We start from the raw sequence: 27,397 nt of genomic DNA on the forward strand, positions 1-27,397 counted from the left end.
TTAAATGTATATAATAATTAAAATGAAAACAATGCAAATCATAAAGTCTAAAAAGATTTTAAAAATTTACCCATTTGTAATTCCCAATTGACTTGTGTGATTTAAATATTGAATACTTGTCGTGCAAAGCAATAAATTTATTTGTAATTCACAAATGAATGATTGCAGCCAGGCAGTATCTTACCTTGCATATTTAGCACAGCGCAATTCATTTAATTTGTAATCAGGAAGGGGGATTTCAACCGGAACACAATTATGGTGGGGCCCGTGATGAACATTTTATACCGGGCCCAACAATTGCTTACTGTGGCCCTGATCAGGATCAATTCAGAATGCATCTACCCAGCTTACATGCTCTCCTACTCTCCTCTGACCATCTCTTCCCTTCACTGTAAGTTTGTATTTGTGTGTTCTTTCTCTGTTCATAGAATAGTTTCTCTCCCGGCCTGAGTCGCTTCGATGCAGTGCTGTACTGTTTATCAGGGGAGATATCATGCTACTTTTTCTAGTCAGATCTTGCTCTCTTGTTATCCAATGTGCAGGGCTGGGCTTCTCTCCCCCTGGCTTTATGGTATGCTCCCGCTAGTCTGCAAGATCCACTATGAGTGCTGCTACTCATACAACAAAACTGCACACACTTACAAACACACACACACACAGCACAGTATCTCTCCAGAAACCCAACCTACACCGCAGGTGCTAAGCACACTCGGACACCCACACTCACACAACACGTCTACCTTCCTTAAGAAGAGATAATTAGTGGTGATTACTTGCTCATATTCATGGTTAGAGATTTACACAAACCCCTAACCCTAAGTATTAAAGGGATAGTTCACCTCTATGCATATCATTTGTGAAAAACAAATGGAGATATTTTGAAAAAGTAGCAGTTTGTTTTTGTCCCAAGTGTCAAAATTTCCCTTCTGAAATGTACATAAAAAAAGATGAAACATTAAAATATTGTCCTTTTGTTCCATAGCGAGCAACTAATACTGTAACATTTGTCCTACAGACATTAAAGATACCTGAAATTCTGTGGCTCGTTGGAAGAGAGGTGTTAGGGCGCACAAATTGGAAGAAAAATAATCAGTGATTTTTCTGCAATTATTTTATTTTTTAAGCTCCGGGTTTAATGTGCTTGTTTGTATGGCTGCACAACACGGCCAAAATAATGAATTAAATATCAATACGACATTAAAATATTAATTAGGATTACAATTAATAAAAATAATTATTTTAAAGTTGAATCATTTTATACTATAATAAGATTACTTTTTTTATTATTATTATTACTTATTATTACTTTTACTACTAAATAAAATATTAACCAAAATAAATATTTATAGCATTTTGAAGAAGGTACCCACGCTATACATAGAGACCAGAGTATCACAGAGACTTCAAGGTGGGCTCTTCTGATCTGGATGGCTACGTACTACTCTATCAACACCTTCACAAGCATCCAGAACACCCTATCTTAGTGCAGTCCCAGAATTCAAACCGAAGCATCACCTAAATCTCAGCTGCACCACGGTGAACACTTAAGACCCCTGGACCAGGCGAGGGACGTCACATTCCTGAAGACACGTCTTCCCAACGGAGGAGGAAAAAACGCTAAATTACTCCCAATCAGAGCGCCACTCATCCCCCATTTCCCGCTTCATTAGAGGAAGGATATTGGAGTGTAGTCAGGCAGAGAGAAAGAGCGCAGGAGTGCGGAGGAGGAAGAGGGTTACGGTAGACAAATGCCCTACGTCTCCTCAAACACACACACACAGAGACAGCTCCGTTCAGCCCCGGGCTTCAGCACAACAGCACCACACACAGTTGAGCCCCGATCCCTGTCTAAAAACAAAGCTGCCGGCGGCACTGGCAGACCTCTGCCTCCTACACACTACTGCACTGCACTGGGCTTGAGCCAAGTAAGACATACTTACTTGCGCTCTGTCTCACACACACACAGAGATAGAGCTACAACTCCAGACCCACTGTGAAGTCAATGGTCAGAGTTATCAGTGAATGAACAGCTATATGAAAGTGATTGCAGATGCTACAGAATATAAATTATCACTGTTACAAAAACCCAAACACATCAAGGTGTGGCTGACGCTCATCTACAGGGATGGGCCATCCAGCTGCCGACCAGTGGACTACAGATGGCCCTCAGTACACACTTGCAGGCCTGAGTGACTCAAACTCTCCAACCCTCCTAAAAAACAAGAATAAAACATAAAACCCAAGAGGATATTAAGACCTCACACTAGGATCCGCACAGCCAAACACAACCCCGCACGGAAAGAAACAAAAGAAAAGGACGATTGGGAGACGAAGAAAAAAAAAAGTCATTAGAAGGAGTTTTAAAAGCAGCAATCTATTAAAAGCCTCTTCCTGCTCTCCCTCATTAGTTGAGCATATTTATTTCTGTGTATCTTGTCTTCATCCCCTGGTGCCCTGCGTGCGGAAAGCGCTGCTGTTGTGAACTGCGACGCGATGGGGGGGCTTTAGCCATAGGAAGTGTGAGATGAAGAGGGAATATAACGGACGTATCATGTGATTGTCAACCATCCACTATCAACCAATCACAAACTTTCACAGTCCCAAAGTAGTAAATACTTATATTCATGACTGACCAATATAGTAAATACTTGTATTAGTGACTGACTGATATCGGCCAGGCCAATTTATTTTATTTTTTTAAGTAGTTACATTGATAACTGATAAAAGTTCATATTATAATTCTATACTGTTAAAACTAAAAATACGACAAGAGGATTTAGGCATCACAGCATTAAAATGTACAGTAATAATTTTAAGGAGTTTAAAGTGTTATTAATTAAATTATACATGTTTTTAAAGAATAACTTTATGTAAACATTAGACGTCGGCAAATCTAAGTGTAAAAGTAGAAGAAATAAGCATGCACAATTAAATACCCAATATCAACCAATAAAAAAGATCTCCTATATCAGCTGACAACCTGTATATTACAAATACACAGTGTGCATCTCTAAAAAAAAAAAGTTTTAATTGTGATTAAATATTGCAAACCACTTAGATTTTAAATTTTGTGTACATCTCATTTGCTAAAATTAAACTGTAAGCTACACTACTATAAAACAGTAATACTGTAAAATATTATTACAATTTTAAAAAATATATCTATTTCAGTATATTTTAAAATGTAATTTATTCCAGTGATGGCAAAGCTGAATTTAATGCAAACTTTTATATGCTAGTGTATATAGCTGTTTTATGTTGCCAATATCGGCCTACCACTACAAACTCACTGCATACTTTATTCATTTTTGGCATTGTGCACTGGTGAAAGGAAGGGTCCACATTGCAGGCACTGACACGGCTTCCTTCCTCCAGAACAGCTCCTGCCTGTAAAATCTTTATACAGTGGGGTGCACGTTCTAATGATAACAGCATGTTTTAAGTGTTACCTTGGATACTCTCCATTTCCTTAACATGCTCCGGAGCTACACAGGAGCTGGAAGGAGGAGTAGAGATTGATGCCGTGCCTCCATTTCAAGATCCAAAATGGACACCACTGACCAGTGCATTTGCATGCTTTTACATACTGTGATTTGGACCTTATAATGCTATAAGGTGACCAGATTTATGAAATGAAAACTGGGGGTATTTTTAGTTCAGTGGGCAATATATCACTCAATTATCATCTAAAAGGGGGGACAATTTAGTTTTGTGCCCACGCTATGTGCCCCTTGGTACAGCTACCGATCTCACATATGCAGTACCTAAATATTAGTATATATAAATTCCCTTTGATGACTGTTTTGAATGCATAAAAATATTTTTTTTAAATGATTAAATAAATAAAAGCTGCACTGTTTGGTCAGCCTTAGTAAGTTTTACTAAAATAAAATATGTAATATACTTTTTATAAACAAGCTAAACTATGAATAAAATAAACTGTGTGTGTGCGTTTTTGTGACAAATGAGGACATAAATTTGTATAATGACAAAGGTATGACATAGGTATTAGAAAGTGAAGGTGACTTATGAGGACATTGCTCCATCTCCCCACTTTTCAAAACGCTTATAAATCATACAAGTGAGTTTTTGGGGGAAAAGTAGAAATGCACAGTCTCCTGTGAGGGCAAAGTTTATGTGTAGGGCAATAGCACATACAGTTTGTACAGTACAAAAACCATTACGCCTAAGGGATGTCCCCACTTTTCACAATAACAAACGTGTGTGTGTGTGTGTGTGTTAATCTCAGGTAGGAAGGGGTTAATAAATAATCAGCATCCTGGGGAAATCTCCCCCTTTTTAGCACCATTGCAGGGGTGGACTGCTGTTTCTTTTTCCATTTAAACTATTATTTAAAGGAAGAAAGAAAAAGGAAAAAACACATTTCTCCCAAGGGCCATCTTCAAACTCCCTCTCTACATCTCACTCACACACACACACACAAATCCTTGACACAATTTATTTCTATATTATTGAAATTCCTCCTCAGTTAATTACTCCTGTGTTGGAGTGAGCATGCAGCGTTATTTGCATTTCTGGGTCCTGTTAAGCAGTGTTAAACAGCACCGTCACCACACACACACACACACAAAATCACAGAGACAAATATATGTGAGTGTAGCTGACGGCAACACAGTGATCAGCGTAGCAGAGCGGAGAATAGGACGAGGGTAGAGATCAAACAAGCGCGTCGTAACAACATGGCAAACACAACACTCGCATTTAGCCGCCAAAACGCTTGCCAGCCGGTGGGAGAATGACACAGCCTTTAATTGTTTTCAAAATGAGCGCTTTAAATTAACAACGGGCGATGCTTATCTACCAAAATAACAAGGGTATGGGGAAATCACAATAAGTACGCACAGATGAACACGCACAGCTTCTATCTGAACTTGGAAAAGGTCTGGCTTGTATAATTTCTGTGTCACTACTGTTACCAAATGGAACTGCAAAAAATAAATACTGTTTTCAAACAGGTTTCCAAATCAGGTGTGCCATTGGTTGGCCAGAGAGATCCTGATCCTGCCCCAAACTCACACCATTGGTTTAGCCAGTGTTGCTGGTCGCGATTTTCATACAGAGAAATGTTTTGTTATTTATAGGTAATTATTTTTGTTATATTTGAAAGAGAATGGCTTTCTGAGTTTCGTTCTTCTGTTGAACATAAAAGATATTTTAAAGAATGCAGGTAACCAAACAGTTACTGGTAGCCACTGACTTCCATTATATTTTTGTCTATACTATGAAAATATAATGTATATAAAATAAATATATGAAATATAATACTTATGGTGACCAACATTATTAAACATATAATTTGTGTTTAACAGAAGAAAGAAATTCATGAGGGGGTGAGGGTGAGAAAATGCTGACAAAATTGTAATATTCTTTTAATGTTGTGATGTAACAGAAGTAGTGACAGATCTTCTCAGATGTGAAGTACATCTGAGTGAAATATTATTAAAAAAGAAAAAAAGTATCCATCAGTTGCTGATTGGATGAAGGCAACTCTGAATGCAAGCTTGAGGTCAAATGTAAGAAAAGTGTGGGATTTATACGGACTAAATGATTAGAGAAGTCAGGCATACAAACATTTCACTGATTAAGATTGGATTACAACATTTTGATTAAAAATTATGAACTCAAAAATTTAAATTGAGGCAATGTGGTCACAAAGGTTCAAATCTAAATCACAATATATTTCCTGATTCGCTTTTCATCTCATAATTTCCTGCCTTATTTCCCACTGTGGGAAAAAAAGCGTCAAAAAAGTCTTAAAAAAAAAGAAAGAAAGAACAAAACAGCAATTGTTGCTACCGTGGTTTATTTAATGTAGAGCTATACAAAAAGAAAGCAGGTGTGGATAGCTGTCCGTAAGAGGCTTGACAAGCATGAAACTCGCATCAAATTCCCCCCTGGACATAACCACGGCAAGAAAAATGGGGAACTGGGGGTGAATTCGGTTAGCATCTGTTTATATAACCCTTGTCGTTGCGACTAGCAGGATTACCAGAACACACACCTCCTGAACCGAAGAGGAATTCCATCAGGATCTGCCGCTTTATCAAATCAGGGATGCGTTTCACCGCGAGTGAGAGATTCCGACAACGAGGAGATGCTGCGCGTACAAAGAACGAGATCGCATCTCTTAACCCAGCGAGAAGAAACATCCTCACCCTCAGACCTGATGCTGCGAGGGCCCTTAACGAGCACACGTGCATATGCGGACCCTCACACGCGCACACATGCACGCCGGCCCCCTGCTTCTCCCAGTAAGGGCTTCACACACTGCAGGTAAAGCTTCAAAGATCGGCATCGCACTGCAGCTCCATGCCGGAAAGAGTGGGGAGGAAAGAATAGAGAGAAGACAAAAAAAAGAAAATGAAAAGAGAGATTGTTATTTAAACAGTCGTGCTAGTACGGCGTGTATGAATATAAATTTTGAGAGAGACAAAAAAACTAATAGATGGGCGGAGGGAGGGAGAGAATATTATGCAGACGCACCTCCAATGACATTACAATAAAAAGCTCTTGTGGACCACTGTTGGTATGTGTGTTTAACATGGCGAGAAAAAGAGAGAGATGGAAGGGAAGGGAGAAAGCGAGTGAGCGAGCGCTCAGAGGGAGTCTCACCTGGGCCCGGCTCTGCTGCAGCCGTCTGCAGGAGATTCAGCTGCAGAATACCTAATGCGTGTGTGGAGGGGCGTGCCGTACAGCCCTGTTACTGGCCCCGGGCCATTCTGTATGATTAAGTCTTCTACACTTAAGGGATAAAGCCTTGCTCTCCTTCTCTCCCACTGGAAGCCATTAGCAGCCCCCCATTTGCAGCTCAGTGTGTGTGTGTGTGTGAGTGTGTGTGTGCATGTGTGTGCGCCCTGTGCGTGTTTGAGCCCATGCATTTGAATGGGTTCATACCCCTGTGTCTTTGTGCTCCCGTCTTGTTTGTGTACGAGTGTGTGTGTGTGTGTGTGTGCACGAGTCTATGTGTGTGTGTGTGTGTGTGTGTGCTGCTTCCTGAGCAAAGCGTGTGTGATTTTGTCAGTACAAAACAGCTCCACGGCACCCTGGGATTAGTGTCCAGCGGCGAGCTGTTTGGGCCCAGAGTGCACTGCGGTCCGGCCCCCTCATTACAATGGACCCATGCAGGGCCAATGGCTGCCGCAGCAACATCACGCATTATGATCAGGGGCCTGTTGCGTGTCCCTAAGAATTGGGAGCCCGGGCCCCAGACTGTCACGCACACACACATACTTGCTCTGGATTAATCATGTCGGGGTCCATATCTCTGAGGGTGGGGCGTTTGATCTCCTCCTGTCCAACATGTGGCACAAACATCATCACAAAAACATGTGTGACACACACAGAGTAGTGGTGAATTCTGGGGTTTTGCCATGTATAATTAAAGAAATTACAAAAGGAAAACCTTGTTGGTGGCGAATGGTGGAGGTCTGGTAAAATGGCTACAGGGTCTAAAATGTGATTGGATATGCTGAAATACCCACACCTAAAGTTAAAAGCGTACAGTTAATAATAACAACAATGAAACGTTTTTCTGCTAAGACTATTAGTAAAATAATTATTCATTGAATATTGGGTATTTTTTGTAGTCATTTTGGTAATAGACTGATATATCAGCCAATATTACATGACTTAAATGTCAATTTAAGTTTTTAGTGAATTGACAAAAAAGTGTGTAAAACAAGTTCAATAAAATAAAGGACGGACTGATAGAGCAATAGAACATTAGCTAGAATGACAGACAGAATGATATAATAATAGATAGTTAATAACAAACGATCGATAGAACGATAGGACAAACGATAGAACGAACAATATATAGAACACTAGAATGAATGACAGATAGAACGATAGACAGAATGATAGAACGATAGATTGAGAGATAGCATTTATAGACAGTGATAGAATGACAGAATGAACAATAGAACAAATGATAGAACAAACGAAAAATAGAACGAACGATAGATAGAATGATAGAACGACGGATGGACAGACAGACAGACAGACAGACAGACAGATAGATGGATAGGACCTAGATAGTTCTGCTTCATGTTGCACCAAACAACACCCCTGCTACAAATATTTAACCAATTTCATTGCTATTAATTAATTGTGCTGAATATGTTTGCCAAAATCTGCACAACCTGTACAATCCATCTGGGCCTTCTGATGAACCCAATAGGAGTCAAGTTTCGACCACTGAACCCAGTGTTAAAAAGCATAAGGCGAGGCAATCAACATTTAATAAAGGAAATCAGAGGCATCCCGTAAGTCCTGCAGTAGAGCTGATTTAATGGCCGCTATGTGTGGCTTCACGTCGCCCGTGTTCTCCGGGACAGAGAAAAACACATTATAAATGAAAAGATCCAGCATGCTGTCCATCACTGCCATGTTTCTGGGTTAATGACGCCTTAACGGTCATCCTATACTGACGAACAGTCTCGCCATGAAGGAGAGAGGGAGAGCGGGAGAAGGAGAGGCAGAGTGTCTTTAATTTCAAGATAATTAATAATAGATAAAAGCCTGACTTGTTCTGCATGGCTTAATAGCTTTTAATAGCAGGGAGAATGACGGGAACACGCACGGCTGTGTCTCCAGACGCTGGCCTGCAGACCTCCAGAGACACCGTCATCTTGCTGCAGCACAGAGGGGGGAGGCGTACCTGAGCCAGAACAGACACACATACACACACACACACACAGGATCGGAGAGAGGCAAGCACGCTAAAAGAAGCCCATGCACTTACTCAAACACACGCGGGCACAAACACACCCAAGAGAGCCCCGTACATAGGCCTGCTCTCTGAATGGTGCAATTCACTCCTGCCAACACGCATATAAAAATACATACGCTCTTTCCCGTAAGCACTACACACATCACAGGCAACCACCGAAGATCAATACCCGGACACAGCAGTATGAAGCCATTCAAAAGAGGGGACTCAACTACATGGAGAACGGACACATACACACAAACGGTGGCTACAGCACATAAACACACACAAATACCTTGAGCTGAAATGTACTGCTCATTCTGTATAGTATATGATATTAGAGTGTGTTTACTACAGCGATAAGCACAATATAGTCCGCTGGACCTCAGCTGTGGCTGCAGGTAGTAACACTCATTACTGCACCATTTCTGCTGCATCAGGTCTGAGAGCCATACAATATTAGAGGTGAGGAGGGGAAAAACTATAAAGATGAATATTTCATAGTATTGATTTACAATATAGTAATATTTTAACTCATAATACTTTATTGGCAAATGTTGTATGATGTGTATTGTACTGAGAGCCATTTGGCAACAGACAACCTAGTATTGTGAAGCCAAAAATTGAAATTTTTTCACATTACGTTCACATTATTCACATATTTTCACATTTTAATTTATTAATTTATTTATTTTTTAGGGGTGGGAGACGCACGCAAAGTCAGATTGAGCTAGATATATAGCTAAAACATTAAATAAATCTATAACTGAAATCTATAATCAATACAAAATAAAATATAAATAAGTCTATAACTTAACTTATAACGTAACTTTATAAATAAGTCTATTATTTAAAATATAAATCAAATAACATTTCAAAGTATAAATTAGTGCTGGGCAACAATTAATCGTGATTAATCGCATCAAAATAATAGTTTTGTGTACATATGTGTGTGTACTGTGTATATTTATTGAGTATATATAAATACACACACATGCATGTATATATTTAAGGAAAATATGTTATGATTATATATTAAATATATTTACATATAATATTAATTATGTGAATAAATATATATATATAACAAATATTTTCAAAATATTTGTATATATACTGTATGTGTGTGTCTTTATATATACATAATAAATATACACAGTACACACACATATATTATATAAACAAAAACTTTTATTTTGAATGCAATTAATCATGATTAATCGTTTTCCAGCACAAGTATAAATAAGAAAAAATATCATTTGAAAAAAATAAAAATAATATTATAGTCTCTCTGTAAATGAATAATAAATGAGTAAAAGAGAGAAAAAAGTAGTCTCTCTGAAAATGAATAAGAAATTAGTAAAAGATTTTTCGCAAGTTTGAATTGCAATTGTAAACTAAACATGAAGAGCATATCAATATACTGCAATATTGTTTCGCCAGGTCCCTGCGGATTTCCACACCTACAAAATATCACCATCTAAACAACTGCTGCCATCCTGACAGCAAGAGATGTGGCATAAAAAACTAATATTTACACTCAGGCAGCCATTTGTCACTGACACACCAGCATTGACAGCAGTAGGAGGAGCCCGTTTCCTCAATATTTCTATGTCTCTCTTTCACTCGTTCCCTGTAGCCAGGGCTGTTTTGAATGCGGGCCGGATTCTGTGACAGCTCCGCCCCTGAAAACACACACACACACACTCCAGTTGCAGTGGAATGACAGCGGAGATGGAGTGACAGGGATGAGTATTCCCCGAGCGCAGCACGGAAGCGTGGACAGCGGGAGTTTTGCTGGGTCCTTATCGCTCAACTGGGTCACTGTGTCCAATCAGGCTTTGGAGGCCGGCCCGTGAGGGCGGTACAGGCATTTCCTGCTGGACGGGACGCAGCTGACAGCCTCGCCCTCAGACCCTCGCAATCCGAACGCATTGGCTGCCAGCTGCATCTCGCAGGTCAAACATTGGTAGTGCACTGTGCCAATCTCTCAGCCTGGGCTTTTCCCACAAGGGCTTCAACTTCAATAGCCTATCCTCCAAACCTAGGCCGAGGGACAGGGAGGGAAGCTGATTAACCAAATACTTTTATCAGCACTGAAACTGCTCCGCTGCACAAAATGGCCTTAAAAACACAAACCAGCAACACTGGCCAAAAACACGCTAAGGGGGGTTGTTGAAGAGAAAACCGAGGCTTACATGGCAAAGGGACACAATGAGGATTGACTGGACCCAAACCGAAGGCTCACCACTACATCACACTAAAAATGCAGAAGAGTCCAGCCTCTCGCTTTAAAAACACATATGGTGACACTAGGCACATAACATAGCACAGTTCTACATTTACTACCCGTTTAAAAAACAGTTATTTGAAATTAATTACAACACAATAATATACTGCACTGGAAAAAAATAATAAATGGTTCAAAAACATCTACGGTTCGAGATGCTGGAATTTTTTTTGTTAGTTTTTTTAAAGCTCAAATAAATGAAAAATATAAATTACAAATGATTTCGATGTTATTTAGACTGCTCATTTCAGACAGCACTTTTTGTGTTCATACCACATTCATATCCATCATATGACCCTAACCAGTGAATCTAAGCAATGAAATCTAGAGGATTAAGGGACAGGACGTCAACACTGTAAAAGAAGGAAATGGTGTACAGGGAAAAAAAAGAGCAGATACAAGAGTGGGAGGATGGCAAGAGCACTTGTGTTGTCTTCCTGAGTTTTTGTGCTCTTGGGAGAACTTGGACGGCTCGGGTCAGAAGAGACTCATAGTGTTGTGCTTTCTATTTCTCTATGCTTTTTCTTTCTTTTTTTCTATTTCTTTCTTTGTCTCTTCGTCACATAAGTTAAGGTGTGCTACATGTTTGCAAGAATGCTTGAAGTGAGAGTAACTTTGATGTTTTCACAAGAGCCAACTAGAGATCCACAACACCTCTGATGTGACGGAAGATGAAGATGAGGCAGACAAACAAATGCCGCACAGAGAAGCGCAAATACAACATGTTCTAGCGTAATCTGACAATATCTATTCAGTCAAAGCCTTGAAAGCAAAACATATTTAGTTTAAAAATGATTTGTGTCATTTTTTAATGTTAATACACTTTCTCCTATCAGAGTTTAATGAACAGAAATGACTTTGGTGGGTTAAAACACCCTCAAAACAATACTATGTTTGAATGACCCAACACAGCAACATTACCTTAATGTATGGTGCATGTTTGGGACAGAACTATCTGCTTGTCCAAAGCAAGGAAGTCTCAAATATCTCCCATATCTCAAAAGGGTGAATATCCTGAATTGTGACATGAAAGGCAGCATATGAAAAAAATTATATAATATAATATAATACTATATAATATAATATATTCATTTCCCATTAATTAAAAAAAATTAAATAAATAAATAACTATATAAAAGTGGTTAAGGACAAAACAACTATTTTAACAGAGCTAAATAATTCACAATTCATATTTCTTGCAAAACAAAAATTCAGAGCAATTACATCTCGAAGGCTGTCAATAGAGGGGAAAAAATTGAGCATTCCCACACTATGTATCTGTAACATGAAACTGAAGATAGAAAAAAATACCTGTTCAAACTTTCTAGCAGAAAGAAAGAAAGAAAGAAAGAAAGAAAGAAAGAAAGAAATGGTCATACACATGCAAAAAAGTGTGGCAGAATAGCAAATGGGAGTGTTTAGGAAACCTGTTTGAAACTAATCTTTACATTTACAATTCTGTTTTTCACCACTAGTGGCCCAGAAATTACACCCTCCACCGTGATGCCAGTCTAAATCATAACATTTGCCAGCAAGAAGACATGAACATTAAAAAGACACAAAGTCACACACGTAGACACATTCTTTGTCTCTCACACTCCTCCCTCCTCACCGCACACATGGCACATTCCTGGCCGTGCGATGCGAGGTTCTGGCTAAAGGCCGTCAGCAGCCGTTTCCTGAGGAAAGCCCTGGGTGCAGTGTCAACTCTCCTTCTTCCTCTGCATTCCCCTCTCACACACACACGCAGTGAAAGGGTCTTATCAGTTTACCACAATTCTGCCTTTCAACACAGTGCAGAACACTCTTTGACTCTAAACACACTCACTCTCATAAACACACACTCGGAGGCACAAATGTGCTTAGAAATGCACCCAGGCACATTCTCCAACTCAAAGATTCAAGAAAAACGTAAACCACAATGGCATCACACATACACGTTAAGAGCACGACGGAGCTTCGGTGTTCACTAGAAGAAAACATAGTCAAAGATTAAAGGGGCGCTCAGATCAGATCTGAAATTTGTTTTTCATCTGTCTCGCCTGTCAAACACAAGAGGAAAAATGTTTCCAATATACCTGTGCAGAGAGAGAGAGAGAGAGAGAGAGAAGGATCGAGGAAGGCAGAGAGAAGCTGAGTCTGAGCGATATAAAGCGAATGAGGAAAAGAGAGAACATGGAGGGAGAGCAGACGTGATTAAATCCCGTCGGCTGTGTGGGGCTGTCAGCGATTGTGACACGAGGTTCAGATCGCTGCTCGCTAGGGAGAGCACCATAATCACGTTCTTCCCACCATGATGCCATCAAACGGGGACGGGACGGGTGGGTGGCTGCGATGGGGACGGCAATGGCAAAGCCCAAAACTGCCACACACGTCCCATTTACTCTAAAATCACCTTTTACACTAGGAATGGCCATTAGAATTTGAAAGTGACCACAACGGACTATCATGCAAGCACAATAATTCCATCACTGAAATTTCAAAACATTTTACAACCAATTAAAATTCAGCATCAACTACATCTAAACAGGCCGTAAACGACTGCACGACTTTGACTGGTTACTACATTATTTTCAGCAGTTCATCAGACAGCAATTTGTGTCAATGCAGTAGCCCACTGGATGTTCAACCAGCAGCCCGCGGGCCAAATCCTGCATGTCTATCATTTTTATATGACCCTCCTATTGATTAAATCAAGATGAAATTGCTGTGCTGCCTAATACACAAAAGTGCATTAATCAGCAGTTTAGATGTACATATTCGGTCATGTCTTGTACATTAGATCTGTTTATGCAAATAACTATTGACTAATAACGGTTTAAACAAAGAAGAAGAACAGTTTCATATTCACATGCACAATATGTTGTCTGATTTTCTTAAAAATAAAAACTGAAGGGAAAAAATTAAGAAAACAGAGTCAGCATTCTCCATACTGAATATAATTAAATCAGTTTTGTGTGGGTTGATACAGTCAAATATTTGGGCTTTAGCAGATCTTGTTTTTCCTCAGTTTCTTAAAAGCGTATAAGAGTTGCCCTTAAAATTTCAAAATATTAGATTAATGCTAATAAACAACTTATTAAGGGCGATCAGCCTTAATTTGCATCTCAAACTTAAAGTAATAGTTGACCCAAATATGAAAATTCTGTCTCTTACTTCAGTATTTTACTAACCTCATATCGTTCCAAGTCTGTATGACTAACTTTCCTCTGAGAAACACAAAAAGAAGGCTTTTTGAAGAAGGAGAAAACACTGGACCCCATTGACGTCCACTGTATGGACAAAAAAATTTTTTGTGACCCATCTTTTTATGTGCCACTAAAGAAAGTAAGTCATACAGTTTTGGCGTGATATGAGGGCAACTAAGTGATGATGACAATTTACATTTTGGGGTGAAATCCATTAAAGTGCAAATATATTGTGGTCCCATTAAAGTGAAAATATAAAGATCAAAATATTCACCATTAGATCTTTGGACTTCCTCAAATTTTAATTGGAAAATATCTGTAGACATAGATTTTTTCACTCATCTAAATGGTGGGCACCTAAATGGAACATAATACTGGGTATTGTGATGTGTTTTTACCAATATATTATATAATATTTATTTTTTAAAGAAGCATTTTTAACTTGACATGCCATGTGGGTAAAAAAAAAACAGCATAACATTTTCCTAAAGACATCCTTCTGACACATTTGCTCATAGACCAACAATGCACAACAGCGCAGATCCCCGAGTACTCCATTGATTTATCTGTAGAGTACTCGAGGAGACAAAACGACCAAAATGCCTACTTTACACCCTCTGGCAGGTGGAGGGCCCCGTGCCGAACGCCCCCGACCTAGGAGGAGGACGGCCTCCCTGGATCACAGCGCCTTCGGGACCCTCCAGAAATAGATGGTCCCAGTACACCACCAACAATACCATCAACTTAACAGGAGGGAGAAAGAGAACAGGGCTGTTCCACACAAAAACGTAAGAGTATAGCCTGACTGCTCAGGAGACAGGAAGAACGAGAGAGAGAGAAAAAGAGAGAGAGAGAGAGAGAGAGAGAGAGAGAGTCTTAATTGCCTTATCCTGTAGTACAGGCTGGGGAGTGCTTTTTGACTTCGGCTTCCAATTTCACGCTACAGCATTATTTAGTTTGATACAGACTTGATTAGGCATTACAATGTGTCCCTCTCTGAAGGAGCTTTGTGGCCGGCCTGCATCACTAGAGGACAGATTAACTCTGCAATCACGCTCCTTCTGAGACCCTTCTACTGTTTGTTTAGACCGCCGGAGACCATGCCAGCGCATGTTTGTTTGTGTATGGGGATTTTGTGGGAGGGGTTCTTATTAAATGAACTCTACCCACACTTACAGCGACCCTTATTATGGGACATGACCACAAGATATAGAAAGAAAGTGTGTGCATTCGGGGGGATAGCGCTCAGTCCTTGACCTCAAGGGTCTTCCTTTCCAGTATATGAGAATTTTTAAAAGAACTCAGTCTCAAAACATAGATAAATACACACAAGCGGTGCTGGTAAACAATACTTTTAAAAGTAAAGTTACATTATTACTATTTACTGAGAGCTACTAAACAAATAGACTGAATAATTTGTAAATGTAGAACATTATATTAAATACAATTTATTTAAATTATATAAATAGATGGTATACATTTAGTACAAATTATGGTCAATTAAACAGAGATTTAATTATACTAGTTACTAATAAAAAGTCAGTGTTAGATTATTATGCTACATAAGTTAATTTGAATGAAAATCACTTGTACATTATGAGGAAGGAAGAGTTTTTCCATTTGCATTTGTTAGTTATTAACTCTTTCCCCGCCAGCGATTTTTTTTAAAGTTGCCAGCCACCGCCAAGCATTTTTGATGATTTTAACCTAAATTTGACGGCCCTCAGAATATTTTCTGCTATGTATATATGAACATATTATATATCAAAATAAGTTCTGCTTTTAATTTAAAAAAACTATTTTATTCTATCTTCATGTGTTCATGTTTTATCCCCACTTGAATGCACATAGGTTTCATCAGAAATGCAATATTTTGGACAAAAAACTGAGAAAAATGCATTTTTATCAAAGTAGTGCATTTTCAAGCAAAATACATTCAAATGTCAGTCTTTCACCTGTAAATAATTTTATGAATAACTGAAATTGCATTCAATAAACACAACAGATAGACACACACAGACACAGACACACATATAGGCTACATACATATACATACTCAGAGGTGTAAAATACTTGAGTAATTTTACTTGATTACTTAAGTATTATTTTGGGGGATTTTTACTTTATTCAAGTACAATTTAAACTGACTACTTGTACTTTTACTTGATTACATTTCTGAAGAAAAAAAAAACTGTACTTTTTACTCCTTACAATTTTATTTAAACTTAAAAAGTACATTACATTTTTATTTTATCTTATGCACATTAAATATGGTAAACGGAAGCTCAAAAGTGTGTGCTTGACATGAGAACCAATGATCATTGTTTTCATGCATCAAGCACACAGTTCTACTTCAGTTATGACTTTCATCAGGTAAATGTATGGCATCAAAAGTTTACCATCAAATCAGAGGAAGCATGTTGAGGTAGCAAAGTTGTTTTTTCCCCCCAAAAAAGTGTATTCATTATTCTTTCTGTTTTGATAGAGCCATTAGCTGTGTTATATATTGGCTGAATGCACAAGATTGAGTGCAAATAAAATCAGTGATGAAAATTTTAATATAATTAATATTTATGTGGGAATTATTATTATTATTTTTTTAATTAAATGTTACAAATTTCCAAAAAGTGTTTAAATGAACATTATATTTACTTAATTGTAATTAAGTTCTTACCAGGTGGGTAAGTTGTTTTAATGTCATTATGTGACACATTGAGTAGGAATCTGGACTCTCAATTAATATTTTTTTAATCTTAATAATTACATAATTTGCTCATTAATTCATATAATTAGTCACTAATAATTATGTAGCAATATTTGCTGACAAAATGCCCAAATAAAAATGCCCCAAATAAACAATTAAAAGATTAAGTGACGTAGAAAACACACAAAAAAGTGGCCTTTCAAAATTTTAATGTTGTATGTTTTAATTCTATGTCTCTCCTCATTAATTCAATATGTTTCTAAGCTCGTCATCACATTCTTATTAAAAGTGATAGTTCACCCAAAAACTAAGATTCTCATGTCGTCCCAGATGTTTCAAATATTGATTCATTAACAGGGGTTGTATGAGTTACTGTCATATTCACTTTGTGTAGTTTTTGAAGTGTCATTTTTGGACGTCCCATACTTGGCTTATAAGAAGAGAGATGATTTAGTTTAGATGATTTAGATCTTAGTTTGTGTTCATCTGATAAATAAAAGTCTTATATATATATATATATGTGGCTGGTGTGTGGTGAGCGCACTGGCGCCGTTGTACTGTGGCTGCCGTCGCATCATCCAAGTGGATGCTGCACACTTGTGGTGGTTGAGGAGAGACCCCCCAGATGATTGTAAAGCACTTTGGGTGTAGAGCAATACACAATAAAGCTCTATATAAACGCATCATTCATTCATATATATATATATATATATATAAATATATATATAAGATGGCATGAGGCTGGAAAGGATGGAGTTTCCTTTTAATCCCTTTCCCTGCAATTTTTGTGTGTGTGTGTGTGTGTGTGTGTGTGTGTGTGTGTGTGTGTGTCTTCCGCTGTGGTGCATTTTAATTGTTATCACTGCACTAGATGTGTGTTTGACCTGTGCCATTGCATTTTGTTTCGTTTTCTCCCTTTAACCAAACTTCTGAATGTCTGTCAGAAAACTTTTTTAATACTTACAATTTAAAGTAGTACTTTTTTACTTTTACTCAAGTATGTTTTTGGCCAGATACTTGTACTTTTAATTGAGTAAAATTTTCACTGAGTATCTTTACTTTCACTTGAGTAAAATTTGAGTACTTTTTACACCTCTGTACATACTGTACATACACATACACACACACACACACACATATATATATATATATATATAGAGAGAGAGAGAGAGAGAGAGAGAGAGAAAGAGATCACGCACACACACACACACACCCACATTCAGATTGACTGGTTATCGGTCCATCCACGACACAACTAGAGATGTTTCTGTGTCTGTAAAGGCATCTCTCTCACGGACTACTTCATCCCGATCAGATTCTAAATGGTCAAAACATGATCTAGATATATGATCAACATTTTCTCTGATCCTTCCATTTATGCCGATCGTCTTGTATTTGGACCCGCAAGACCCGGAAGGGACTAACTCGTTCAGGACATGCGCTAGGGCTTTCCTTACCGTAATATACCTAGAACACAGATTGCTGTAAAAACTTGTCTTTGGCAGGGAAGCGTTGTCTCTTAATTGACGAGATATCTCGTCAATAGAAAAAAAATACTATAACCCTTTTCAACATGCTAATTGTGATTATGTAACGGCCAGTTAATTATGTTACTGCTATAAAAAAAGCCATAAAATAACACTTAATGAGCACGACATACTTGGACTAAAGTGTTCCAACCAATTACGGATTGATTACTCCAGTACCAATGAGTAAAGTATTGTGTTTTACACTTTGCCTCAAGACAGTGTGGTGCAAAACCTCTGATATCGGATTTTATCAGAGTTTAATGATCGAGCTGGATCCAGATAGAAGAAAGAGAATGGGACAGGTTGGTCCCCTGTCCATCACTACAGAACAGGTCAAAATTTTACATTTTTAACATCGGTCCATCCACCCATCCATCTATCCATCCATCAACACCAAGGTGCCACAGTACACAACCCCCACGCCGTGCAATCTCCAATTCTCTTTCTTTCTGCTCCCTCTCTCTGCCTCTCCTGGAGCAAGTTTGATGGTGACATGAAGCATTTATTAGGCGAGAGAAGCTGAGCAGGAAAGAGAGAATAAAGAAGAATTGGGAGCACGAGTGTGTGGATGGTTAATAATTTCTGCGCACTTCTCTTGGCCCTGGATTTTTTATTTTTTTTTGCAGTAGCTGAAAGAGACTCTCTTCCCCATCATGTTCAACCACAACAACACAGATACACACCTATCAGAGCAGCCCACAGCATACACACATACACACACATCTGAGCGCCGGCAGATGGATGATTAAATACACGCTGTGGCTGTAGCATGGAGAACTTTACCTGGGGACTAAGCCGACGAGATATAACATAAGGTTAACTGATTTGGTTTGGATATGGCGAGCGTTTTGACACAGTTTGGAGTGAATTCCGTCTCTCTGGCTGTGCTCGAACACAAACATACACACGTCTGCTGCATTGAAATGCAGATCTGTCATGTGTGTGCTGGTAGAGAGGTAGATGTGAATTTGCTTCTACACACCTCCATAAATGTGGCCCGAGTCATCTCTCTTGACACAACACTCCCAGATAAGCATCAGAAAACTCTCACATACTCTAATAAACCATCTAAAACACAGATTTTGGGGGAAAATTGCTACTTTTAGAAATAACAAGCCTGTGAGAGCCATAGTACATATGTATTATATATTTATTTTTCAAAAAAAGTTTATATCTTTATATAAAAATAACGATACAATATCAATTTATTTCGATATTAATTTTCTAACTTTGAGCTTGTACAGTCAGGCAGAAGGGTGAGAAGTGAGGTGAGATGAGGTGAACGGAGAGAAGTCGGAGAGGAGAGCGTAATAATCACTCTTTGCCTCATTCAGTTCCTCTGGGAACTTCTTGAATACAGGAGCAGCCCTCAAAAAAAGCACACATGCTAAGTGAACTGCACACAATGGAAAAACCTGACTTTTAACAAACAAATGAACACATCGTAGAAGAACGGCTGTTTTGTAAATGTCATTATTCCGCTTTTTTCATGTCTCCCCTCCCCTTTATTCTCCCTTTGTGAGCGTATGTGTGTGCGAGCGCTCTCGAACGAAGAGCGACTTTAATTGTTTCTTCAGTATAGCCCCGCTGTTTGCACGGGTTATTATCCCCGACTTTGCGTGAGGAGGGGGGACTTGCTGTTTGACGGGGAATTAAATGAAGAAAAATAAGGAAAAACACGTCTGACTCCAGGATCAAGGGCTCGTCTTTCTCTGGAGTCAGGCGGGCTAGCAGAACCGAGGGTCTTTTACAATGAGGGGCTAATTCTTTCTAAGCCAAAAAGGCTTCTATGCTAGGTTCCAGACTAGCCTCAGGATAAAGCGAAGAAGCTTCACGGCTTAAAATCAATTTATCAAGGCATTACTAACCCAACTCAGCGACCTGTGGTTTGCACACATAATCTGCCCGTGACGAAACAGCAGACTGACAAGCACCGCTTTGCTATCATTAGCCATGTCTGTATTTTTAAAACTAGTAACTTTAATTGATAAGCGAAGGGTCAGAGTCGTCTTTTGTCTTTCTGCCAAGTCATTTACACCTGTTTATTTGCCGACATAATTGTCTAGAAGATCTGAAACAAGGTACAGCCAGACATTCTGACATTGGATGAACTCTGCAAATTACTCAAAAGTTTTGTTTTGCAGAGTCAAACTCCATCTGTGTTTGAAAGGGCAAGGCTGCTCAACTCTGTAAGCGTATCTTTGTTTTAGCGGTTTTGTTCTTGCTGCTAGAAAACTTTTTTAGGCCTTGTGAAATCGATGGGTTCAGCTCTGGAGAGAGCCACAAGCGTTCAAGAGATTTCTCAGTGCGTGGGCACACACACACACACACACACACACACAAACACACACAGAGAAACATTTCACCTCCAGCTATACCAGTCCTTCACTGGTCTAGGACGGCTCCCTGAGCGCTCTGCCATGGGAGACCAGATGACCTGGTGAAGGGTCAGAGGGGACTCTGGGGGGCACAGCAGGGGTCAAACCAGCACCAGCACTCCTCATTAATGACCTCGGCAGCCCTTCAATCACCACCCCAAAAAGCTCAGACCAGGGCCTGAAGCCTGTCCAGCAGGGAGACAGGCCAATAAATATATGCATCAGCCAGGTGTAGAGAGTGGGCTTAATTGCCCCCTTTCCTTATGTTTAATGTACAGCCCAATGAGACGGGGCAGGGTCGTAGAGCAGCCACCCGGAGAGGAGAAAGAGTAGAGAGAGAGTGTTAAAGCATCTTTGAATATCAGGAAAAGTCAATTACACTCAGACAAACACTCCTAACTTTTGACATAAACTACCATTCAAAGGTTTGATGTCAGTGAGGTATCTTTTGCTCAACAAAGCTACATTTTATAATAAAAAAAAACAAATATTCTGAAATATTTTTTCTATTTTAATGTTTGAAAATGTAATTTATTCCTGTGATAGCAAAGCTGAATTTTCAACAGCCATTACTCAAGTCTTCAGTGTCACTGACTTAGCCTTCATAAATTATTCTAATATGCTGCTCAAGAAACATTCTTATTATCAATGTAAAAAAAAAAAAAAAAGTTGTGCTGCAAATGTGCTTTTTCAGGATTCTTTGATTAATAAAAAGTTTAAAAAGAACAGAATTTATCTGAAATAGAAATCTTAACATTATAAATGTCTTTACTGCCATTTTTCCATTTAATGCATCCTTGCTGAATAAAATCTTAATTAAATTCTTACTGACCCCAAATTTTTTAACAGTAGTAACCCACTCCCCACCTCATAACATCGACAGTCTGACAGGCCTAAATTATAGAACGAGCTTTACGGTATGAAACATCACTCAAATTCCTATTCTAGGTCACCAAACTTAATTTTCTAAATGTAAAAGAATACTTCCAAGATGTACCGCGACGTGCTTTCTAGACAAAAGTCTACGACGTTCTCGGCGGACTAGGTGAAAATGGCTGCCATGTTTAATCTACATGGGTACGAGCAGCTTTGAGAGACTCTTTCTCTGTGCGTTGTTCCAGCACGTTTTAATCTGCCCTCTGCAGCAGCCCAATCCGGGTTCCAGAGCGCAGCATCTTAGAACGGCCGCGATCCTCCGGGAAGGCCTGACAGGGGAGCCTTGGCTGGCAGGCTTGGTGGGGAAGGAAGAGGGGGCGCAGGGAATGCCAACCACACAAACAGAATTAATAACAGCGGGCGTCAGAGCGACGCCTTCTCTTTAGAAGTGAAGCGTGGCATGGAGCGGGTCCGCAGCGAGCGCCGGTTCCGGGCCACTGAGCCCAGGCCTTCTGATAAAGCGTGTGGCTAAGCCGGTACAATGGCAGAGCCTACGAATGAGCTCTTACATTAAGACAGATTCTTCCTCACAAAACTAGCAGGCTGGCTGCTGATAAGGAGTTGTCACTGGCAGACACACTGCCCACCGGGGAGAAACCCACATCCAAACCCACCCGCCTTTTCCTCCCATCACAGACCAGATGAATTACGCCATGATCTCCACACCAATAGGGGTCACTGCTTCGAGATATGAAAAGGTATAACGATTTGACTTGAAAAGAAAGTTAAAGAACAGAAGAAAAGCGTGCCTCTTAATATCATGATACCAGTCGCATCAACGTGCAAAGAAAGCCATTAAAAAAGACCTCAGCTGCTGTCAAACTGTGCGCAATTACATTTTTTTCCTGGTTCTGATGAAATACTTTTAGAGTTGTTTAACTAATTGTTCATGCTGTGAAGTCAATGAAAACAAAAAAAGCAAGAGCATAAAAATCAATTTTGTGGTTCATCTCCCATTACCTCAAAATCACACCCTCTCTAACAGTCAACACACACACACAAAATAAATGCTACACTCTCACATAAACAGTCTAGAACTGAAACAAATGCTTTCTCAATTTCAGATTAATACTGACATTTCTTAAAAAAAGCTATAAATAAAAATATACAAAAAGCACTAAAAGAATGTTTAATTAAATACATAATTAGGAACACATTTAACAAAAATGTTTCAGGCACTACAACAGAAAAGTGAATGGAAATATTGACTTAAAATAAATTCAATCTATTATTCTCAATGAACCATCATTTGAAAATGTGCAACAGATGCAATAGAGTGATTAGGTGCGCAACAAAATTGCAAACAGCACACCAATCAAAGCACAAAATGAAAAACACAAATGCGGATGCATAAGAACACTGGGGGTTCTTGTTCCCTGATCTCTTCATTTGTGGCTCTGCAGCCCTATGGTAACTCACTTCAGCATTTTACAACAGCCCACTGACCAATGAAACTTCTGTGCTGTTGCCAAAAATCTAGGTGACAATAAAAAAGCCATTTAATGTTAAAACCAGATGGAGCCAGAAAGGGAGGAAAGTAAAAAGATGAGATCTGTACCGCTACATAAACACACCCACCAAAAATATCAACACAACAGCACATTACAGCTGCATTGCCTATTTTCTTAACATGTAACACAGCTCCCCCAGAAAAAAAGTGCAAGGATAAGTGTAAGTGATAACTAATATCACTGAAATCACACAACAGAAAATCTCAGCAGTGTTCTTTAAAGACGATAAAATCCGCAACTTAAAACCTCACTTCAGAAATCTACAAAATTACTAGAAAATTACATTCCACATTATTTTCTATCTAGATGTCCCTACAAAACCAACTCGCTGTTGTGTTTTGTATCCATGTATGAAAATCCCTTCCTTCCCACAGTCCCTCAGTAGTTGAAACGCACGTCTGAAAATTTGCATTCAAAACAGCGAGTAATTACCCAATTCCCTATCGAAACCCTTGCTAAAGGATACGTATTCTGCAGGAAGAGCTAACCGCATTCCTGAAAGACATTTCAACATGTGAACCAGGTACAAACTCATCCACATACCCACGTACCCAAGACCCTGGTGTCAGTGGGCAGAGGGGGGAATAATGCCATTAGATTTAATTCTCAGAGAGCTTCAGATCAGCATTACTCAGATGTTTTCTCCCTTTCGTAGAATAAAATGTCCAATTTGATTCGACTGACTGTAAACAACACTGAAAAAATGGAAATAAGTGCCCTCACTGTCTCCCTTCCTGTCGTGTGCATTCATCCCCCTCTTAATGTCCTGCAAATGAAGGGGATTTATTAATGTGTAATTAAGTAATAATCATCGCGACATAATGCATAAAACTCATGGGGACGGTGGAGATATGAAACAGGAATGCCACAGCCGAGCACTCAGTGCATAGACACACATTAAAAAGGGATTAATTGAGAGAAATAATATTTTGATAAGCGCAGCTCCCTCTCCCCCTCTGACGAACGCTTGCTGTCTTTTTCCTCTCGAAATAATCTCTCTCTCGCTCTTGCGTGCGCGAGTAACACTGGCAATCACAGTTTCTAATGTAATGTCATGTGAGAGCATGATTTCCTTTACTGGAAAATAATCCCCGGTCTAACGTGACAATGGGCAATGTTTTTTTGAGGAACCCCCCCTCTCATATGTTTTCTATAGCCACAACACCTGCAGATTTGAAGATATCAAAGCAGAAATTAATGACAAACAAGCTTAACCTCTGGAAGAGCGAGCCAATACACTAGACACCGGGACAGAAAAAAACATGAATGATTTTGTGTATACCACACTCAGATATATTGTTGGTGCCCTTCTAATCTCCGAGCATAGCAATCAAAGCTAAAGGTGCTGGGCTGAGATAGGGACAAAGCGAGCCTTGCTTACATATTTAATTGGCCTCTGATTGACATGCATCGCTGAGTGAATACAATCACTGTTTTCCCCCCCAAACCATGTGCTGCAGCAGGCCAATGCATACTCGATAGAAAACTGCAATAGTATTTGTTGCAATACAACAAAACTTTTGATTTGCAATTGCCTTGAAAAAAAAAAACAGAACGAACAAAAAACATAATTAGTTAATGACTGGGGGAGAAAAAAAAAAAAGAGGATGCATATTTATTTGCATTATATTTCATAATCACTTCATGCATGTGAAGAATAAAAGCTGGTCAAAAAAAAATATGTTATTGATTACAGGGTCAAAAATATTGCTCTCTCTCATCTCTCTCTCTCTCCTAAACAATTCAACAACATTGTTTAGGATTGATCTGTACCCAGCAGGCTCAGTCAATGTTAAATATCTATGACAATAACCGATTCTTAACACGTTGTATTTCCAGATCAACCGCCATGAATATTATCCACTTACACTCTAGGTAAACTTGCGACCAATTTTTTCTCTCTTGATGAACCTCTGCAGATTGCGGCCGTTAATTAAAACAAAAAACTGTTTATTATTTGGGGGAGGGGGTACTAATATGGGCCACATGGCCACCCGAAAGCCCATCTGGTTTCTATTGGGGTGAGGGTGCCAAGTGATATCTCGACCGGCAGCACAATATCTGCCGCACATTGCTGATGGACAAGACAAAATAGCAGCAGGCCTTATTGCTCCTGAATTCATCTGCCTGTGAGTGTTGAGTCTTGTAGGAGGGGCGTGAATGAGATGAGACTGTGTGTGACTGATTCTGCCATGTCAAACTCACAACCGGGAATAAATATTCGAGACAATAAACAGCAAAGAGGGGGGAAAAAAATACCAAACAGAGATCTATAGAGAATCAAATTCCATTCACAATACTACTACAGGCTGAGAGGGGGTTTCTAAATTGAGTTGCAAAAACATCTCAGAATATTTCAGATTTCCACAAAGAGGACAAAATTGGAATACACTTATTTAAAGGTCTATTTTATGAGCAGTATCAGTATTATTCATAAAAAATAAAATAAAAATATTACTTTTACATAAAAAAATTAAACACAAATAAAGAAAAATATAAAATTAAATAATTTAACAAAACATTATGTAATAATACTTATGAGAATAAAGTGATGTTGTTTAATTACAAAAATAAATATAATTTAATAAAACTGTTTAAATACTACTACTACTAATAATATTAATAAAAAACCTAAAATCAACTCAAGCACCATTTACAGGTACAGCACCTTCCCTATAAGAGATAACTTGCACTGCCAACCACAAGACCCGGTGGCACCTGGCATCAAAATGAAAGTGTTCCATTTCTTAATCTTTCGATGTGAAAACTCCATAAAGTCTCTGAACATAATGTCACTATTGAAAGCAAACACATTAAATCGATGAATTTCACAATCCCCGCCACTTTTACCCAAGAAATCTCATTGGTCATGCGAGTTGTTCACTCTCGTATACCAACATAAAATGCTTACCTTTAACGGAGCGCGGTTTGGCCTGCTTGCGTCTAGACATCTCCGTGTTAACAACAATATTTTACTTTCTTTAACAGGTATCTTGTCCTCTCCGAGAAATATTGACAGGTCACGCGCTGATACTTAGGATATTTCTTCACTTTGCCTGTTGCAATGCGGCAACTTCAGTCTCGCTGGTCCAGAAGCGTTCAAAGGAAGAGAGAGTATGGCAATGGAAACTGATATTCCAATGATTGAACTTCTCCAACCTGTAGATTTAACGAATAACTTGCGGCTTTTCCCGAGTTCGAGAATCGAACGCTCTTTTGTTCCTCCGTAGCGGCAGACGCTGACGGCGGAGCGGGCACGCGCGCTCAGAGTTTGAAGAAGCGGAGCGTGCCCAAATTACACCTGATCAGTGGCGAGAGGTGCCAATACTTGCCGATAATGTGCTAAAGCCACTTCGACGGTGTTTCGGAATTGATTCGCAATGTTTTTCCTCCTTTTTGCAGTTGTCGCAACTGTCTCTTTTCGTTGTGATCCCGCCGAACCGCCCTCCTTCGCTGTTATTTTTCCGAAGGTGCCACTCTCAATGGCATTTTACGCAGCATTTTTTTACCTGTGGGGATTTTTCTTCTTATTCTTGTTTATCGTCCTAAAAGCCGTAAATATTTCTAGTCGCTAGCCTCTCTCTCCCTTTTTCTTTGTCCTGACTCTGGTCTTCCCTCCGCCTCCCGATCCGACTGCTGGCGGGGCTGCAGCGCAGACACACATAATAAAGCCAGGCTTGGCTGGAAATGTAGCCGTGTCCCAGCAGGAGGATGTGAGAGTAGGGTCCCGGCGGGGGAGCGCTCTGATCCCGCAGGGAGCTCCGCACAGCCTGGGTTGAGCAGACAGAGAGAGCCAACAGCACCAAACCATGGTCAGCCATGGAAACTACAGCCTAACTTGGAGCACGGATCGGGGCCAAAACACGGAGCTTCGAGGAAACGCTGTAGCGTGCAACAAAAAAGACGGACTGGATTCGCTTTTTGCGCTCCTTGTACTGGTGCCATCGTCTCGGGTTCACTCCAGCGTTTAACTGACGATTGGATACGATGACATTTTGACTATTTGGGGGGTTTGTTTTGAACATTTATTATTTCTTCGTCGCCTTTGCAACACGTTCATCTGCGTTTGAATGGATAAGATTTAGGATTTAAAGGGATAGTTCAGCACAGCCAAAATAAAAACAGTGTCA

General features: G+C 39.4%; 1 protein-coding gene across 1 annotated transcript in view; it reads right to left on the reverse strand.

The window, feature by feature from the left end:
- Positions 1-27,097, reverse strand: part of LOC306888596 (zinc finger protein 423) — a 164,294-nt gene extending 137,197 nt beyond the window's left edge. Inside the window, exon 1 of the mRNA XM_079447023.1 lies at positions 26,179-27,097. Coding sequence (XP_079303149.1) covers positions 26,179-26,218 — 40 coding nt within the window. The 5' untranslated portion in view covers positions 26,219-27,097. The remainder of the gene's footprint in view (positions 1-26,178) is intronic.
- Between the last annotated feature and the right edge of the window lie 300 nt (positions 27,098-27,397).

This window comes from Barbus barbus (genome assembly GCF_936440315.1).
Source record: "Barbus barbus genome assembly, chromosome: 22".
NCBI classification, from domain to species: Eukaryota; Metazoa; Chordata; class Actinopteri; order Cypriniformes; family Cyprinidae; genus Barbus; species Barbus barbus.